Raw genomic sequence first — 20705 nt, forward strand, 5'->3', positions numbered from 1 at the left:
CTTCGAGTTTCGGAGATAAGATATCCCCAACCTTCAAGATTAGTGAAAATTAGGTCTTGCAATTTTCTTTCTCATAATTACGCGTTAGAATTCTCAGAAAATGAAATAAAAGGGAGGAATAAAGCGGCGGTGAGGGCTTATGCTCCAATCACATAGCACCACGTCATGTAATGACGTGTTTCTCACAACACCGATGCTTCATTTTAAAATGGCAGATTTTCCAAAATATCCTTGGGTCTTTGTATGCAAAGACGATAATGCCGTTAAAAGACCTGGCTCTTTTCCAGCCTTTTGGATGTTTTTTAAGAAGTCTTCCCCGATGGTCGTCTCCCTCATTGTCTCTTCCTTCACTCATTACTAAACTGAGACTACTACTCTCTGATCTCTAATTGCCCATCAATGTTGGATCTATTTGAACCCGAAATTCTATAGAAATAATTGGAAATTCCCATTTGATTAACGCAAATGGAGACCCGTTTTAGATCTCGGCTTTGCATTTTGATCGTTCTTGCTTGTGTAATCTTCTGTGGGTTCACTTCCGTTGGAGCTCAAAATCGAAGGCCAAAGAACGTTCAAGCTGCGATTCGGGCTAAGTGGTCGGGTACTCCATTGCTTTTGGAAGCCGGGTATGTTCCCTTTTTCTTGTTCTCAATCCATTTGGTTTATTTCTTCTTCTTATAATTTTTATCTGGCCTTCGTGGGTTTATGATTCTCTAGTTGTGGAATTTATTTATATGTTCGTGTACTTTGGCATCTGTTGGTATTTTTCTGTGTTAAAGTTACTCCTGTAGCATAATCATCCTAAGAGATAATAGCTTTTTCTGTATATCAGTCTTGTTAGTTTCTTTCAACCTCTATAGTGCTTTTTTCCTGAACCTATCTCAATTCTTTCCAAATTTTTAATCATCTTTTAATTGTTACAGTGAATTACTTTCTAAAGAGTCGAAAAATCTTTTCTGGGAGTTCTTTGACGACTGGCTACATGTTGCAAAAACTGGTGGTGATTCTCATTCAGCTAAAGACTGCCTTAAAAAAATCTTGAAACATGGCAGCTCTCTTTTAAGTGAAACCTTGTCATCATTATTTGAATTCTCCTTAACTCTAAGATCAGCATCCCCGAGATTGGTGCTTTATCGGCAATTAGCAGAGGAGTCTCTTTCTTCTTTTCCACTGGGTGATGATAGTTACTCAAACAATGTGAACGGGCTAGATGCTAGTGAAACCTTAGAAACTATAAAGTTGGATCCCTTGCTTGTTGGTATAAATCCAAGGAGTCCTGGTGGAAAATGTTGTTGGGTGGACACTGGTGGGGCACTGTTCTTTGATGTTGCAGAACTGCTGTTGTGGCTTCAGAGACCTAATGAACTGTAACTATTGCTCTTTATTAGTATTTTTTATGATATGTTTTTAAGTTGAAACTGATAAACGTTTATGATTGAATTGTTGTTACTTTCATTTGTTGGTTGCCAGCGGTGTAGACTCCTTTCAGCAGCCTGAATTATATGATTTTGATCACATCCATTTTGATTCAAATATTATGAGCCCAGTTGCTATTCTGTACGGTGCTCTTGGAACAAATTGTTTTAAGGAGTTCCATGTTACCCTAGTTCAAGCTGCCAAAGAGGTCTGTTATGGTGCTGTTGTAGTTTGTTGCCTTCTAATTCTTTACTTTATACTTTTTTTTTATTATTCTTTACATTTATCTTTCCTGTTAGTTTTATCACTTATGAATGTATTAATCACATATTAATTGACAAACATCATTTGAAGTAACGCACTTATTTTCAGGAAAAAAAAAGTTAAAGCACTTAATGCGATTGCAATATTCTAGACCTCTTGTTTGAAGTAGTAACTTATGAGAAAAGGAAAATATAGAAATCATAATTATTCTTCACACCTGCACCAGATCCATCTGGCACTTAGTGGGAACATTCTTCACTGGTTTAGGGCTGTGACTCAATATTATCCAATACTGCAGATATATCCAGAGTTTATTCATTTATATGCTTATTTGAATTACTGAATGTTACAGGTCAGACAGGATACTATCTGCATATAGTTTTTCCCCTTTCCTCACTTCCCTTCTCTTTTATAAGAATTATGATATCATACTCTTTGTTTGCTGTTATAATTGCTCTGACTTACCTCATTAACATGCAGGGAAAAGTTAAATATGTTGTCAGACCAGTATTACCTTCTGGTTGTGAAGCAGAAGTTGGCTTGTGTGGAGCTGTTGGCGCAAGGGATTCCTTAAACTTGGGTGGCTATGGTGTGGAGCTTGCTTTGAAGAATATGGAATATAAAGCAATAGATGACAGTACCGTAAAGAAAGGTTAGCACTTTTGACAGATTAGTTGCCAATTTGAAAGATAGTCTTTTTTCTGTATGCCAAGCCAGCAATCTTGCATGACCTGAGTAGCAGCATTTTATTTTCAATAGGTTTATTTTTTCTGTGAAGTTATTTATTTATTTTTTCCTGATGCTTCTATGAGTATTTCATGTTTATCTTCTATTGCTTTTTGTTGATTGACCTTGTTGATCCTTGAACTTGAATCCCATTGTGACATTTCCTTGTTAGACATAGCAGTTTTTTAGCGGTTGATGTTTTTGGCTTATTTATGGCTCTTCTTAAGTGATATTTTGCTCTCTGATTCAGACCCATTTGTCATGGAACTGTTCTTTCTAGGCTGTTCTGTGGCTTTTGGATACTTTCAACCTTCATTAGTCTTTGATTTTCCCTTTTTTGGGGTTTCTTTGTGTGAATACATCTCATTCTTCTTTAGAGTTCTTAGTCATAATATGATAGCATTATGGGAATGCCTACGGTTTTTTATTACAAATGCAAATATCTTGAAAAGATTTGTTGCACTAATGGATTTTTATGTTAGAATGCATTCTGTCTGCTTCAAAATCACATGCTTTATTGCTTGATTTCTGACATATCTTTCTAAGGGCTTGAGGTTTGAGTTGCAGGTGTAACCCTAGAAGACCCTCGGACTGAAGATCTTAGCCAAGAAGTTAGAGGGTTTATATTCTCAAAAATGCTGGTTTGTTATCCATATAATTCATCAGTACTTCTGTTCTAATATAAGTTGCAACTCTTTCAAGGAACATTGGTTACATGGACATTTATCTAAATGAATAAACTCTAATCACAAAATCTTTCTCTTTGGGGAGGAGTCAACTCTGGTTATAATGTTTTCTAACCATAAAACCTGCATGTCATCCTGAAGTTAATGTTTTCTTTTATTTCCATTTTGCAGGAACGCAAACCTGAGCTTACTTCTGAGATAATGGCTTTTAGGGATTATCTAATGTCATCGACAATATCAGATACTCTTGATGTTTGGGAACTGAAAGGTACATTTTTGTTTAAGGTTTTTTTTTCTTCTTGTTGTAACTTCTCTAATCTTAAAATCCCTTGCCCCCCTCCCCCTCTTAACAGATTTAGGACATCAAACTGCTCAGAGAATAGTACAAGCCTCTGATCCTTTGCAGTCAATGCAAGAAATCAGCCAAAATTTTCCGAGTGTAGTTTCTTCTTTATCTCGGATGAAGGTAACTTCTCAGTGTCACTTTCAATGTTGGAGCAGCTGTAAATAAGTGTAGTATTGGCTCCAGATTAAGGTATCCAATTGGTTTTTCTAATCAATGTTTACAAATTTGTACATTTGCAGCTCAATGATTCTGTAAAAGATGAAATAATTGCAAACCAGAGAATGATCCCCCCTGGCAAGTCTTTAATGGCTCTGAATGGTGCTTTAATCAATATCGAAGATATTGACCTTTATCTGTAATGCTTTTTCTCCTTTATTTCTATTTCTCTTCACTGTAGATCTTATCTGTTTAGAATTCATGACTTGCTGGAATATCTATCTATTGCTCCATCTATACCTGAAGATTTTGGCTGTAGTTACCATACAATTTTAATTGAATTTCTATCTTAAAATTGAAAAATACACAAAATAACTTTTATCATGCAAATGAATCACTGCTGTGATTTCTTTCAATTCTATCAAACACAACCTTTCATGAAATTTCGGAGTTAATTGAAGAAGACTTTCTTAGAAGCGAAGTCAATTTGTATATCTGCATAAGGCTTTTCTCCACAGAAAGCCTGATGTTTGATATTGTGATATATTCTTTCAAAAGTCTTATAGTGTTGAATGTTTTGACATAATCTAGGGATACCACTCTTGAATTAGGGTCGTAATAGTTGAATTTTTACAGCCAGTGGTTCTCAAATTCTTGTTTGTTTATTATTACAGTCCATGCTTTTCTCCATTTCCTGTGTATGTCATTAGCTCTTTATTTGGTATCACTTGAATGCCTTTTGATGTGACTCAATCAATGTAATATTACTTCTGATACTGTGTTTTTTCTATTATTTTCTTTATAGGTTGATTGACTTAATCCATCGGGAGCTATCATTGGCTGATCAGTTTTCAAAATTGAAGGTGAATGATTCTAAGTTCCATTTTGTTTGATTGATCAGTGAAAGCTACTCAAAAATGCACTTTATGTATCATATTCATTTTGCTCAATATATATAACCTTATTTTTGTAATTTTTTAAATTAGTAACTGTTTTTTCCTTTTATGTTTCCTTCGAGCCGTAGTTAAAGATGTGCATTTTTTACACTTGTTCAAATAAGCTTGAATATGCACCAGTTGAGAAAAGAACAGTAGTAGTATAAGTACTGAAGCAGAATGTGTAGATGTGTGTGTGTGTGTGTGTGTGTGTGTGTACAAGCACGTGCACAGGCAACAAAACAGAGCTAGATTGATGTTCATAATTTGATAGCTAAAAGATAAACAAGTTGATCCAAATTCAGCATAAGTGCAGGGGCTTGTTTGATCCCTGGTTACTTAGAAAAGGCAAATATACCTAGTGCAGGGTCCAAAATTCTTGGTGCCTGTAACTGAGGCCCCCTTTTATTTTCCCTCAAAAGAACTGATTTTTATGTGGCTTCCAACAAAATAAACAATTTATATCTGATATTTCTTGTGATCAGGATTTCAATAATTAATTTCATATGAGAAATGCATGTATGTAATATATCAGGGCCATTTGTTGTGCTAGCCTACCATGAATCTGTTCTGCATGACATGTTTAATTTATTGTTAACTGCAAAAAACAAATCAAGTGTCTGTCACTGCTAACCATTGTTCTAGTGCTAATTTCTGCTCAACTAGCATGGTTAAAAAATTATATATATTTGATGAGTCTCCTTATTTCTAGGTATTAGAAAATCTTCCATAATACATGAGCTTCTTATCAAGGCATTCTGGCACACATCTCATGTTTGTCAGCCTGTATATATTAGTAAATTATTGATTCTAATTTTTTTCAGATCCCTCAAGGCACTGTACGGAAGCTTCTATCAACTGTGACTCCTCCTGAGTCAGATATGTTTCGTGTTGATTTTCGTTCTTCCCATGTTCATTATCTCAATAACTTGGAGGAGGATGCTATGTATAGGCGATGGAGGAGTAATATAAATGATGTATGTTAATTTCTCATAAAATCTCTCTTAAGACTAAGATGGTTCTGCATGCATGAGGTTTCCTTGGAAAGCATGTCTGCTAATGATTGTTCAAAACATGTCTTCTGATGACATTGTGCAGATTTTAATGCCTGTCTTCCCCGGCCAGCTACGTTATATCCGTAAGAATCTGTTCCATGCAGTTTATGTTCTCGATCCAGCAACAGTTTGTGGTCTTCAGGCATGGTTTTCTTCTGTCTTCTGGATGATTTCATTTCTCTCTTATTTATTGTGTTATCTTACTCACATAAGTTTTCTCATTGTATTTTCTAACTGGAATCTTGCAGTCCATCGATATGATTACAACTTTCTATGAGAATAGTTTCCCAATGAGATTTGGGGTGATACTGTATTCTACACAGTTCATCAAGAAGATTGAAATGAGTGGTGGTGAACTTCATTCATCTTCGTTGGAGCATGACAGTGAAATTGAGGATGATAAATCCATTTTGGTAGTTGCTTTCTTTAGTTTTGCTTAACACTTTTTCTTTTACCTATTGTGATATTTGATATTATTTGTGCTGAACCATGGTTTCTCTTCAGTTATTTCATGACTTCTTTCTGCTGTGAAGTTAATTGAAGTTTCTCTTTGGCAACTAACATTGCTAATTAACATTGTCGAGTGTAATTGTTTTGCAGATTATACGACTTTTCATCTATATTAAGGAAAACCATGGGACTCAAACTGCTTTTCAATTTTTAAGCAATGTATGGCTTTGATATTTACACCATCTCTTTTATTCTCATATTTTCAACTGTTGATTGGATGTAAAATTGATGATTTCTCTGTAGGTTTTTGCTAATGACCTTATTCCAATGTTTCTTTGTTGTTTATCTCCTATATTTTCTGAAATATTAACTGCTTGGGGAGAACAAGAAGTTGGAGGTTCAATTATATGCCCTTGAGTAACTTAAAGTTGTTGTGGTGCTTATTTATCCTTTTCTAACACAAAATCATCTTTCTTCTTTTTCAGTTATTGTTACACCCTTCCTGAAATTTGCATATAGAAACTTCTGACATATATTTTGCAAAGGAGATAAGAGGATATATATGAGCAAACTTTAATATGTTAAATTGTAAATTAATGTTTCTATACATGAATAGATCACCATATTCATTTCTTTATCATAGTTGTTATTGTTGCTGCTGTTCTTATTTTTATTGTTATTATCACTGCAAAATGCCATGTTATGTCTTGGAATTGGAAATTACTTATTTCTGTAGTTAGTACGCGTAAACCCATGCTGTAAATGGGAAGTCTTGGATGAAAGGAGAGGAAGTTGGGGAAAAGAGGGGGTGGAAGGGGAAGGCAGAGTATCTCTAATATATTAGGCTAGGGTTGCTATCTTTTCTACTGGGAAGGAGAATTTTCCAAAATCATGGATGACACAATTGCTATTTTGATGCATTTGGCAGTGTTAAATAAAATTTTTTGACATACTTGTGACAGGTAAATCGACTACGAATTGAATCTGCTGAGTCCACTGATGATGCTCTTGAAATGCACCATATTGAAGAGGCATTTGTGGAAACAGTATTGTAAGTTTTGAAGAGATTTATAGTTGATTTATTCTACGTACACATGCTGTTCATATATCTATATTTTATGCTCCACAAAGTTTAGAAGGTTTAGATTTGCTTGATTAAATCAATATGACTGTTGTTTCTGTAGACCGAAAGCAAAATCTCCACCACAAGAAGTACTGTTGAAGCTGCAAAAGGAATCGACTTTTAAGGAACTGTCTGAAGAGAGCTCCTTGTTTGTTTTTAAGCTGGGTGTGGGCAAGCTGCAGTGTTGCCTTTTGATGAATGGTCTTGTCCTTGATTCTAGTGAGGTACTTATATTATTCATTTATATAATCACAACATAGCTTATCTTTCCTATGTTGATGTTTTGTGGTTTTTGACTATTTGGTGTCCCTTTGCCTGTTTGGGCTGATTGTTTCATTGGATAAGTTCATAACAGGCACGGAAGAGTTCATGAATATAACTTGCAGTACAAACTTTTTATTCTGAGTTTAAATGTTCTTTTTCTTGTGGAGAATTATTATGGTATGCTAGTTTCTTTTACATTTAGTTTTTGCACATTACTTCCTTGCCTTGAAATCATTTGATGATGTATCATATCAAGTACTTTATTAGTGTTTTTTTTTTTTCTTTTTTCAGACATTGACTTTTTATCATGATGATCTCCTAGCTGTTTTTGTCATAAAGTTCTAAAATTTCAATTTAAACTCAAATAATCTTTTTTGTGTTTACTCTGGGCAGGAAGCACTTATAAATGCCATGAATGATGAACTTCCCAGAATACAAGAACAAGTTTACTATGGGCAAATAAATTCGCACACTGATGTGCTGGACAAATTCCTATCAGAAAATGGTGTCAGTCGATATAATCCGCAGGTAAAGCATCACTTAGATTCTTTTTAGAATATCACATCTGTATTAAGATATCATTACTAAGATATGTTCTTAGTAATATGATATTGGTTGGATGTAGATTATTGTTGATGGCAAGGCTAAACCAAGGTTTATATCTCTGGCTTCATCAATCCTTGGAGGGGAATCTGTACTGAATGACATTAATTATTTACATTCTCCTGAAAGTAAGCAGACTTTATTTTAGTTTTTAATTTTATTTTACTATTTTATGTAGTTGTTTGCATTCTAACGTGGTTAATGAGTTGATCAATTACAGCTGTGGATAATGTGAAGCCTGTAACTCATCTTCTTGCTGTTGATATCACATCAAAAAAAGGGATAAAGTTACTTCGTGAAGGAATTCGTTATCTGGTTATTCTTTATGCTATGACTTTTGCTTTGATTCTTGTTTGAATGTGGTGTTATTGTAATCATCACTATCATTATTGATGTTCTAGCAATGCTTGCACTATTTTCCAGATTGGAGGGACCAAAGGTGCTCGTGTTGGTGTGCTATTCAGTGCTAGTCAGGATGCTAATTTACCTAGTCTTCTACTTGTGAAGACCTTTGAGATCACTGCAGCCTCATATAGGTTTCCTAAGTCTAAATGTTTTATGGGATTTATTTCACCATACTGAATTTTGTTAATATGCTTTACCTTTTAATTATAATCTGATGTTGCTTGCATTTATACTGTGTTGCAGTCATAAGAAGAAGGTCTTAGAGTTTTTAGATCAAGCATGCTCATTTTATGAGCATAATTACATTGTTAGATCTCCCACATCGGCTGAAAGCACTCAAGCATTCATTAACAAGGTCTATGAACTTGCTGAGGCAAATGAACTGTCATCTAAGGCATATAAATCCTCTCCACCAGAAGCTTCTGCTCAGGAGTTGAGAGAACACTTGAATAAGGTAACATTAGTTGATTCTTTGCTTTTTACAAGCTGTTCTAGCTCTCGCTCAATTCTTTTATTTTTCCTGTTTGACATATTTTAATTCTGTTCCAAAAGTGTTTCTCTTGTAAGTGTTAGTAAATAAGTCTTTGAATCAATGTTGATATGTGTTTCTAATTCTCATAGAGATGTTAATATGTTAAATTGCAATTGTATGCAGGTGGCCCAATTTTTATATAGACAATTTGGGATTGCATCTGGCGTTAATGCAGTTATTACCAATGGAAGGGTTTGTCTTATCTCTCTTAAACGTGCCATAAATTTTTAGCATTATTGGTGGACTGATTCCTTATTTTCTGTTTGTATTAACAACTCGTTTTTTAGCTGCTTACGAAGCTTTATCATTCTTATTTTTCTGTTTGATAGGTTACTTCTCTAGATGCTGGCGTATTTCTGAGCCATGATCTGCATCTTCTGGAGTCAGTTGAGTTCAAGCATAGAATAAAGCACATTGTACAGATTATTGAGGAAGTTAATTGGCAGGGCTTAGATCCTGACATGCTAACAAGGTTTGTTAGTTTTCTGCTCACTGGTTATCTACTTCATGTAATCTCCATCTCTCCCCCATCATTGCAGCATATGCAGTGTATGCCCATACAGGAACTTGGGGAGCTTCCTATATATTTTTTTCCCTGCGTCTGTTGTTCTATATGCTCAATAACTTGCAAGCTACTGATTGTGCTGGTTTATGATATTCATTCCTGATTGCCAATAGACTTTTCAAGTTTGGTTGGGAATTAGATTTTTGTTATTTTCTACTGATAGAATACTGTATTTTTAAGCATTTTATCTTTTGGGTTAGACATACTGTGTCTATACTGATTTTACTCCTGCTTTCAGTAAATATGTTAGCGATATTGTTATGTTCGTGTCATCTTCAATGGCTACAAGGGATCGAAGTACTGAAAGTGCCCGCTTTGAGGTTTTGAATGCACAACATAGGTAAGGCTTCTAAAGCATTTTGATGCCGATGAGGTTTTTGTTATTTCATTTCTTTTTATTCTGTGAAGAGTTGATTTTTTCCAAAATCATGCTGCATTTCATTTCTTGTTTGCTGTTGACTACTAGTGTATGTTTCACTTTGTTTGTGCTTATAATTTTTACTTCTCTCATTCCTTGTCCAGAAATGTATAACTAATGCCTTTTTTCTTTTTGAAATGTTTCCAGTGCTGTTGTTCTAAATAATGAGAATTCTAGTATTCATATTGATGCGGTTGTTGATCCTTTAAGCCCATTTGGTCAGAAACTATCCTCACTTCTCCGAGTTCTGGCTAAGTATGTCCATCCAAGCATGCGCATTGTACTAAATCCCTTGGTAAGTTAATATTTATAATTTTGGTTATTGTAACCACATTGTACTAAATCTCTGGTGAGTCAATATTTTCAGTATTGGTTATGTCTAACATGTGATGCTTGTGAATAGAAAATGTAATTGAGAGATGGGAGAGATATGTCCTCATGCCAAGGGCAAAATAGCATAGGATTCTAGACTTGGTCCATGTAGAGGATGGGGGAGGGCCATTATATGAGGTAAACAAACATTGAAAAAAAAAAATAGCAGCAAAGAGTTCTGACTCTATATTCAAAGGTGGAATTGTGTAATTTCACTGTAGTGAGAATTTAGGGGTCTAACAATTCTCAAAACATCAGTAAAATCACACAGTTTGGTGTTATTGGTGTTGAAATTTTCATTCTGTATGATGAGGCCACTGCATGCGCAGCTTTATGTTGAAGCTTGCTGTATGATCACTTTAGCTTTTATTTTGTTCCTTGCTTGAAATCTTACTTTTTATTACAAAGTTGTGTAGGAAAATATTATATGCTTTACTTTTTTGGCAGAGTTCCCTTGTTGATCTTCCACTGAAGAACTATTACAGATATGTTGTCCCAACAATGGTATGCCTCTCACTTTAGAAACCACTAGATTTGACCCTCAAGAATGGTGTCTTAGCAGTGTTAGGTGCTTGCAGGATGATTTCAGCAGTACTGATTACACAGTAAATGGACCCAAAGCATTTTTCGCAAATATGCCATTGTCCAAAACACTCACCATGAATCTGGATGTTCCTGAGCCATGGCTTGTTGAGCCCATCATTGCTGTGTATGGTTCTTCCTCAATATTAACGTTTTGATTTCCCTCTGAGTCTATTGCCCCCCACCCTTTGTTCCTTATGGAATGTTTAAGGGTTGCAACAGCATGTACCTTACTGCCTTGACTAATTTCTCTCTCTCTGGATACTAATATTTCAGTCATGACCTGGACAATATTTTGCTTGAAAACCTGGGTGAGACAAGAACATTACAAGCAGTTTTTGAACTTGAAGCTCTTGTTCTGACTGGTGAGTTTGTTTTGTTTAAAAATAGTGTGAAATTTCTAAGCCTAACTAGAGGAGTGAATGAGTACTGTATATATTTTCTGTTAAGACTTATATTTGGGTGTGTAATTTAGGTCATTGTACCGAGAAAGATCGTGACCCTCCCAGAGGTCTTCAGCTAATTCTTGGAACAAAGAATACACCTCATTTGGTTGATACTATTGTCATGGCCAATTTGGGCTATTGGCAGATGAAAGTATCACCTGGAGTTTGGTACCTACAACTTGCTCCCGGCAGAAGTTCTGAGTTATATCTTTTTAGGGATGGTGGTGACAATGGAAGTCAAGAGAAATCTTTGTCAAAGCGCATCACTATAAATGATTTGCGGGGTAAAGTAGTTCATCTAGAAGTAGTAAAGAAGAAAGGAAAAGAGCATGAAAAATTGCTTATATCAGCCGATGATGACAGCCATTCAAAAGAAAAGAGGGTGAGTTCTTGCTGCTGTTTGAAATATTTTGTGCAATCTTCATTTTAGTGCACATGGATGACTGAGGAATCTGCATCATATAGCTTAACAAAATTCCTTTTTCCTCCTCCTAGCAGGGACATAATGGCTGGAACTCAAACTTTTTAAAATGGGCTTCTGGTTTTATTGGTGGCAGTGAGCAATCAAAAAAGAATAATGACAGTTTGGTGGTAAGCTTTATTTTTTTCTTTGTTTTCTTTCTAGTAAATTTCTTTTCTTTGTTTATTTTGTTCATTTGTGCTGCAATATAGATTTCACCTTATACAAACCTGGGAGAAGGGACCAGAATAAGAAGAAAGATGATATAAGAAAAGGGAAAGAGAATGATTGACATGTGAACCCAGGTCAAAATAAGTGTGAAAAAGTAGCTGAAAGGGGCCATATAAAGCTGCTTAATTTTGTTTTCCTGTTGAAATTAATTTCCAGGTTCAGCTCTAATATGGGCTTTATTAGTGTTGCCCTTAGTAGTAGCAATACCAAAATATAGCACATTAATACATGCAACAACATTAAACTACCCAAAATGACCTTGAAAAATATTACCTAAACAATGAGCTTTGTTATTTTTCAAAGTGACTTGAAAATAATACCCAAAATGACTTTGCTATTTTTTTATATTTATTAGAGTGATGTGTATTGTAGTGGTTGAATGATATTTCTACGTCAGGATTTCCTGATTGAGAAATTTTCTTGAGCTTTATGTTAATGAGAGGTGAACTTTGTGTCAATAAAGTTGCCTTTCTCTTTAGGATTTGTCACTAAACAATCTTAGGAACATGGATTATAAGTCAATCTTCTGATTATTTGTGTGCCCTTGCACTTTTGAAGTGATTCATATGCTGGCATGGTTATACTCTCCTTTGCTTTTATTCATGGCTGTCCGAAAGTGTAATAGAAAGACTTTGTACTGAGCTTTTCTGATTGGATTAAATATCAAAATTTAAAATGTTATTTCCATAAATTCCCTACCTTCTATCATCTATAACTATAGTTTATTAATTTTTGGCATCTTTTGGAGAGGATCAGAATTGACAGAAGCCATTTGATTTTTATATCTTACTAGATAACACTGTGGCTTAAAAAAAGGACAAGAAAAAAAAGGAAAAAATGCAAAAAGGGGGACTGTAAGCTCTTTCAGAGCTTGATTTCATGCCAATCTGATTTAACTTAGGTTTACATGCCGATGAATGTACTTAACATGAGAAGGGAAAATTAGGGAAGCGAAACAAATCAGGACAGGAAGAAGGCACAAGGATTGGGGGGAAAAACAAAATCAAACCATCAATTAGGTCTAATAAAATGGTAAGCGGACGAAAAATGCAAATATAGCATTAGTATGTAAAATGTTTCTTATCATCATCATTCAGCACCTCCATTTCAGCTGAAACACGAGCAGCATTTTAGTTTTATTTTCTCGTATCTTACATCGTTCATTCTCCTTATGGTATGATTCACTTGCAGACACAGCTTTGTATGCTTTTATTGTTTTACGATTTATATTCAATGTCATTCTCAAAGTAGTGGTATGGTTGATGGCTTTTCCTCCCTCAGGAGCATGGGAAGGGTGGACGACTTGGAAAAGCAATTAACATATTTTCAATTGCTTCAGGACATTTGTAAGTTTTCAAGTCCTTTTTATTGAATCATTTAGTTGTCAGTGCTCCGGGTTTATAGAGTTTTCAGCATTAACATGTTTATAGATAGATGTGTATGTGTGTGGGCATGCACGCATACATGCAGGTGTATATTGCCTTTGATAACTTTCATCCCTGGTTTAAAATGGTTGTTGTAGATTTTATATTTCATACTGTTACCCTTGATAAGTTTAACTTTGTCTGCAATACATGAAATTTCTATATTGGTAGTGTAATTTGTGTTTTCCTTTAAGATAAGAGAACAAGATTACTTTATTTTCTTTTGCCAGGCAGACTGTGGAAGGTGGATAAGATAACTTTTTTTTTTTTTTGAAAATTGATAAGATACTTTTAAACTGTGCATACTGTATAATTCATTGCAAATTTTCTGGTTCTGCTGTATCAGTTCATGTAGTGATTTACAACAGTTGGTTTTCTCAGGCTTAACTTCATTATCTCTCTTCCAGATTGTAGTTTAAATGCACCACACTCCTATTGAAACTTGTTTTCCTTTGCTTTTTTGCTTGTGTTTTGCCTCGTTTTTATATAACTTTAAGTAGGTTGTCATGGCAATGCAATTGAGGTAATTATTTTGGCGTCTTTTCTATCTAACTTTGCAGTTTGGTTAGGATGTCAGTCTGCTTATGACAGTAATCTAAAATAGTTTTGGGTGTAGCAAAAAGAATTGACATATTGCAGCCTTTTCTATTGTATTAAAATAAGACGTTTTTCTTTTGGTGAAGTTAAAATTGCTGCAACCTATAACGTTTCTCATATGATGTCTATCATGTTTAAGCACCCATCCCACATGTTTGATACTCTGCCTGTGCAATGACAACAATTTTGGTATATTCTCTTAACTTCTCCTTAATTTGTTTCTTTCCATTGATTTTTTTTGCAGATATGAGCGCTTCCTGAAAATTATGATTTTAAGTGTATTAAAGAATACGCGTCGTCCAGTGAAATTCTGGTTTATAAAGAACTACTTGTCTCCTCAGTTCAAGGTTGTATATATCTTTTTAGTGGTCTTTCCATGTTTGTCTAACGCTTTCTTTTCCCCTTGTTAACCTATATTTTTAAGAAGCATATGTCTTATGTGCATATACTCTCTGGTTATTTACACAAAGTGCAGGACGTGATTCCACATATGGCACAGGAATATGGCTTTGAGTATGAACTAATTACCTACAAATGGCCTACATGGTTACATAAGCAGAAAGAAAAGCAGCGAATTATCTGGGCATATAAGATTTTGTTCCTTGATGTTATATTTCCCCTTTCATTAGAAAAGGTATTGTTGTTTCTTGGTTCTTGTTTGACAACTGTTCTTTTCTGTTGCTTTTCTTGCCAACTTCATAGACGCAAAATGCATGCGCAGGTTATATTTGTTGATGCTGATCAAGTTGTTAGGGCGGATGTGGGAGAACTCTATGACATGGATATAAAGGGAAGACCTCTTGCATATACTCCTTTTTGTGACAACAATAAGGACATGGATGGATATCGATTTTGGAGACAAGTAATGTGATACCACATCTGTCCCTGTGCCATGTTCAAAATTGACTTGTACCGATGTTTCTGTTTTATTCCTTTTGACACTTTGTAACAGTAACTATAATACAACAGTCTAATCATGCCCTCTTTGTTCCTCTTTCTTGTGCAGGGATTCTGGAAAGAGCATTTACGGGGTAGACCATACCATATAAGGTTTGTAATTACTTTCAAATAATATAACGATAAATTTGTTGTCCTTAAAATGATGTGAGCTTAATGTATCATACTTCTGCAGTGCATTGTACGTGGTTGACTTGGTGAAGTTTCGTGAGACTGCAGCAGGAGATAATTTGAGAGTCTTTTATGAAACTCTTAGCAAGGATCCAAACAGTCTATCCAATCTGGATCAGGCAAGTTAAATTAATTACACTGTCATTTTGGGCTTTTAGTTTTTGCTCTGACTTTACAATGTCAGTTTCATGGCATAAATATTGTTTTTCTCCCCTCAAATTTATTACACAATGCATGTAGTTGCTCTTTATGGTTCTGGGATGTTGAAGGATCACAAAAGGGTGAGTCAAAAGAAAAAGGAAATTGTTAAAATTTGCATGTAAATGGCAGCTGGGTGTTTTCACTTCATTTTTTCTGAGATTCACATTATGGCTTAACATACAGCAATTGTATATGATATTCAAGCACCTATCATTACTATTTCAGGATCTTCCAAACTATGCTCAGCATACAGTACCCATCTTTTCATTACCCCAAGAATGGCTATGGTGTGAATCATGGTGTGGTAATGCCACAAAATCTAGGGCAAAAACCATTGATCTTTGCAACAATCCAATGACAAAAGAACCAAAACTTAAGGTATTTGTATATTCTTATAGATTTATGTCTTCAGTTCCAAGGAAACAAATTTATGCTGGTAATCATTGTATCATCATACTATCCTTTTTCCTTGCATTACTTTAATTGTTATCTATGACTTGTCACTCTCAGGGTGCTAGAAGAATAGTTTCTGAGTGGACGAATCTTGACTTTGAGGCAAGAAACTTCACTGCCAAAATATTAGGTGATGAACTGGACAACCCAGAGCCAGTAGCATCATCTGAGACCTCCTCAAATGAAAGTTCATCAGAAGATCTAGAATCTAAGGCGGAGTTGTGAAAATGTGCAAATTTGGATTTCAAGCGCATTGCAATTTAACATTATTCTTGGCATCCAGTTCATAGTGTGGTTCCCCAAGCTGACTTAAAAGAGGCAACCATGATCTACAGTGCAAGAAAATGATTTTGATACTGGCATTTTGCCTGGAAGAATTGGTGATTGCCTTGAGGATACAACTTTCCAAACCAAAGCTTTGATAAACATTTTTTGAAACCAAAGCTTTAATTGATACATTAGAAACATCCAATTTTACAAAGGGTCTTTTAGATGACTTGCTGTTTTGCCAAGTTAGTTTGAAGAGGTAGGATGGAATAGAGAAAGTTTTGTTAAATGTTATTTTAATAGAACAGTTGCATGCATACATGGGATTTTGTAATGATTTTATCTGTATCTGTATCTGCATGCCCAGGCCAGGAGGGAGGGGGCTCAACAATGAGTTTCCATGTACCATTTCAGAATAATAATTCAAATTAAAGTTGACACATTTTGCAACCCAATATAGTTTCCAAAAATGGGGTACTGGTGTACAAAAGCAAGAACAATTATTACTATATCATTTTAATTGTATGGAAAGCCCAGTCTCTCCATGTCATGGGTAATTATTTTCCCTTCAAAAAGTTATTTTAATAGGTGTGCAGTATTGATATGTCAAAATAAAATAACACTTTGTTTACATCTTTTGAAATGTTTGGTACAATCGACATTTTATCCCATTCAAACCAACTAATTGACAACACCTTTACTTAAATCGGTGGTATGTTGTTTATCATCGTTTGATAAGACAACCAATGTCTAAATTTATAATTTTTAAAAAAAAATTATTTATTTATTAGGGTTTTTTGTTTTTTTTGTTTTTTTGGAAATGCTTGATATGAAATCTACGGTTGGATTGTAAAATTCTTGAAAAATTGTTGCAAATTTAATAATTTCATCTTTTTTCTTTTGTAATATCGATACAATGAGTTCTTATTTTTAAATCTCGATTTGAATGAGCATAACAATCCATAAATATAAGGTAGCATGTTCATGGACTGTACATGTTCACGAATGTTAGGGCCTGGAGGATATGATGTCGTTGTAATCCATGCTTATATCGAGGTTCAAGTCTCCAGCTTTGTACATTGTCTCTTTCCCTTTTCTTTTAAGAAAATTTTGTTGTTTAAGACATTCAAATCCAATAAAGCAAGCAGTCCTAAGAGTGAATGCTGGGGATCATTGTGTTCTAAAACAGAAAAATTTAAACCAAGATTAATGCTATACTAACCTAACCAAGTTTTAGAAGACACTAGTGTCAAGAAAAGTTTGTTCAGCAAAGCCTAATCTTCCTTTTCCTAATTTGGCAAAATGGGTAAATGGCTGATGCTCTTCGTAGGCCTTTGTTTTATTAATAATCAAGTGTGGTTGACGGGTCCCCGATCAATGATCAGGTGACGATGATGCCTGGACAGCCAGAACTAGGTTCCCCTTCAAGCAATATGCAGGCTATGTCGATATCTGTAAAAAATAGTTGGGAGCAGCGTATTCTACGATTTTCGAACAAACAGCCCCTCACAGTCTGGGTGGAGTTTTTTTTTTAAAAAGTTCACCACTCAATTAAAAAAAATTATTTATTTAAAATTTTATATATTTAATAATATTAATAAATCTGCTAATTTTTTTATACTTTCGTAGAGAGTGGAGTTAAAAAGTGGATTTTATTAAAAAATTTATATATTAATAATATTTAAATATTGTTTCCAAAAAAGAATATTTAAATATTATTAAAAATAATTTATGTATTAATATTTAAATACTACATGAAAAAACAAAAAAAAAATTCTTTCTATAATTTAAGATTTTATTTGAAAACTCAAGATCTAAACTACTTCCTCTTTTCAAAAATTCAAATCCTAATAATTCATTTTCTACTTTTATCAAAGAAAGATTAATTTGTATAGTTTAATTATATTTTTTTTATTTTTTAACAGTGAATTAGTAACATTTAAAAATTAACTTAAAAACTATATTATAAACTTGTGTTTGAATTAAGAATTTGTTAAGTGAATGGAAATAATGATCTTGAAAGGAAGATGGTTAACACAAATAGAAATATTGTGTATCCTTTGATTTATTTGTTGATAAAACTTGCATTAATATTACTAATTTCAACAATGTTAGTTGAAAGCGTAGATTACGCAATCAAATGAGTGATGAGTTATAAGTAATTTGATTCTTTCTTTCCTTCTTTAAAATGGTCGTCTTCTCCAAATTAATCAAATTCGCCTCCATTCTTTGTTTATTTTATCAGGGTTTCAACTTTCAAATCAGACACGGACTTAACACGTGCTTCTCCCCATTCAATGCTTATAACGAGTCCAATGCAGGTATGAATCTATTTTTCTTAAATGCCTCATTACATTACATTACATTATTACAACAATTTATATATTATTAGGAGTACAACAGAGGAAAAAGAAATAATGATGAATACAACCAAATATATATATTTTGTCACCATATCAAAGAGAGTAAATTCCCACCAAATTAATTAGCATACCAATTCATTAAACTTTAGTTACATTTCAGTTATCAATTTGGGCTTGTACCCATATTCTCCAAACTAGAGAACCAAGACTCGGTCAGCGCCACAAAGGAAAATGATTGATACCCAAACTTCAACCAAAAATTAGTAACCATAATTTGAGTTTTCCACATCTAAAGTTCAATTTTGGTTAGGTGTACGGTGAATGAAACAATGAAGGACTCTGGCTCACCAAAATTCCTGAAATAGGAATATGCCATGTAGCGGGCACTGTTTCCCATCTCAGATTTTGCTAATGTGAGCTTCCACGAAGGTGGCCCGTCTGAGAGTGGAGAATTCTCCCTGTCTCTATCGGTTTTTCTTTCATTTTGGAGCCAAACCTTTTCCATCATTAATTGTTTTTTTTAATTAAAGGAATAAGATTCGAATCTTATTTTTTAAATAAAAAATTTTACATCAATCAGTAAATCAAATATTTAAATATTTTACATTATTTTTAATTAACATTCACAATTATTTAATATCGAAAAACTACACGTTTTTCACTCGGTGAGGTCAAAATTTGTAGTCAAATTTGGTTCAAAGTGTTGTGCTTCTGGACAGCTTTTGAAGGGAAAAAACAAAAAATAAAAGGAAAAAAGTGAAATTAAATTGACATGACAATGCAACAACATGTCTAGAGGGAGGGTTATCTTGTGATTGTCTTATTATAGTTAGTAATTAAAAAGAAATTAATGATCATAATAGCGATGTTTGGGCAGTTAATCAAGAAGGCGAACATGCCCCACCAGATACATACACAGATAAGTGTCGGTCTTACGCCATGGATGAAGTTAATGGTTGTTGTTGGCTCACCGCCACATGACCTCATATCGGGTTAGAATTTCTGGCCGCCTGTATCCAGATCTCAGCGACCTAACACGAGTTTTCCTTCCACATTGCTCGAATTATAAATTACGTGGGATCCAACGGAACATATGCTTTTTTATTATCTTGCTTCAAATTGGTAACCTGGCATTTAAATTCTCGGAACATGTAAATGTACTATTCCTTGTAAAGAAGAAGAAAATTCGGTGCAAAAAGAAAAGGAGCAGGCTGAAGTGGGAGGGCATACCCATGGCTTCTTCACCAAACCAACTTCTCCAAAAGTGAGACGTACAACATGAAAAAAAGATGACTAACTTATTGCTGTGTACTATCACAGCATTATTACTTGCTGCTCTTTTGTGGCCAATGGAAATTTACATCCCAAAGAAATTCATTTATTTATTTTTTTTATTTTTTGAATAATAATAGTGAAACGCCCCATGAGAAATTACCGACAAGATGATCTCAGATTGCTCTATTGTTTTTAATTCCTACTCACATTGCACATTTGCAGCATTAATATGGCACTGTGGGCATTTTCATCTTGGATTTGATTTTTGATGAGATGTGGGCATTAATTTGCATGTGCTCCTCCCCCAACATGATATATAGTGGAATGTGCATCAGCTGCCTGCCACAGCTTGTTTAAGACTTGAGATCACTTCTTTCAGGATTACATCCAAAATAATCTAAAAGGGTTACACTAATCAGTCGCTTTTCTTTTAGTTTTCGAATTAAGATTTGATAATATTAAATGTTTAAATCAGATATTTAATTAAAATTAATTGAAAATAGATAGAAAGACGTGTGTTATATTTATCTGTCCAATAAACTTCCAATTTAATTAATATAGAATTTTTATTTTTATCACTATTCTAATATAAGAGTAGGATTGTCAATAAGTAAAGTATTGGTCTTTTTTAAATATCTTATCTCAAATTAAATTTTAAAATTGTTATCCGAATTCGTACTCGAATATTTTAGAGGGTTGGACAATAGGTACCTAAAATTATTAATTATTTAAATCTATGACATATAATGAATCCGATTATACCATGCCCTAATCTTAATTAATCCTGTCAAATAATACTTGATTATAAGATACCGACATCTCTAAAACTTTATGAAATTATGGCAGGTTGGGTTGAAATTACAACACTATGTATTGTGTTGAATTATCAAAAAGATAGTGCTACACAAAGACCATTTGGAATTAACCTGTCTTATTAGTTGCAGGCACCCAATTGAAATAAA

General features: G+C 34.1%; 1 protein-coding gene across 2 annotated transcripts; it reads left to right on the forward strand.

Moving 5' to 3' along the window:
* Nucleotides 228-16560, forward strand: LOC18607815 (UDP-glucose:glycoprotein glucosyltransferase). 2 transcript variants are annotated; one of them, XM_018115390.1, is made up of 37 exons: nt 228-626; nt 924-1367; nt 1471-1624; nt 2161-2332; nt 2974-3047; nt 3264-3360; nt 3446-3558; nt 3678-3793; nt 4400-4457; nt 5354-5506; nt 5628-5726; nt 5833-5997; nt 6185-6253; nt 6997-7085; nt 7219-7381; nt 7815-7949; nt 8047-8152; nt 8245-8339; nt 8448-8560; nt 8673-8883; nt 9085-9153; nt 9291-9433; nt 9765-9866; nt 10092-10239; nt 10764-10820; nt 10895-11025; nt 11175-11263; nt 11374-11726; nt 11840-11935; nt 13317-13381; nt 14301-14403; nt 14532-14690; nt 14778-14918; nt 15063-15106; nt 15189-15303; nt 15611-15763; nt 15896-16560. In XM_018115390.1, exons 1-37 carry the CDS (start codon nt 466-468, stop codon nt 16061-16063), a joined length of 4923 nt encoding a protein of 1640 aa, XP_017970879.1. In that variant the 5' UTR covers nt 228-465; the 3' UTR covers nt 16064-16560. The 2 variants fall into 2 exon arrangements, with proteins under 2 accessions (XP_017970879.1, XP_017970880.1); XM_018115391.1 differs by having other exon boundaries at nt 229-626; nt 11843-11935.

The sequence above is a fragment of the Theobroma cacao genome, chromosome 2 (genome assembly GCF_000208745.1).
Source record: "Theobroma cacao cultivar B97-61/B2 chromosome 2, Criollo_cocoa_genome_V2, whole genome shotgun sequence".
NCBI lineage: Eukaryota > Viridiplantae > Streptophyta > Magnoliopsida > Malvales > Malvaceae > Theobroma > Theobroma cacao.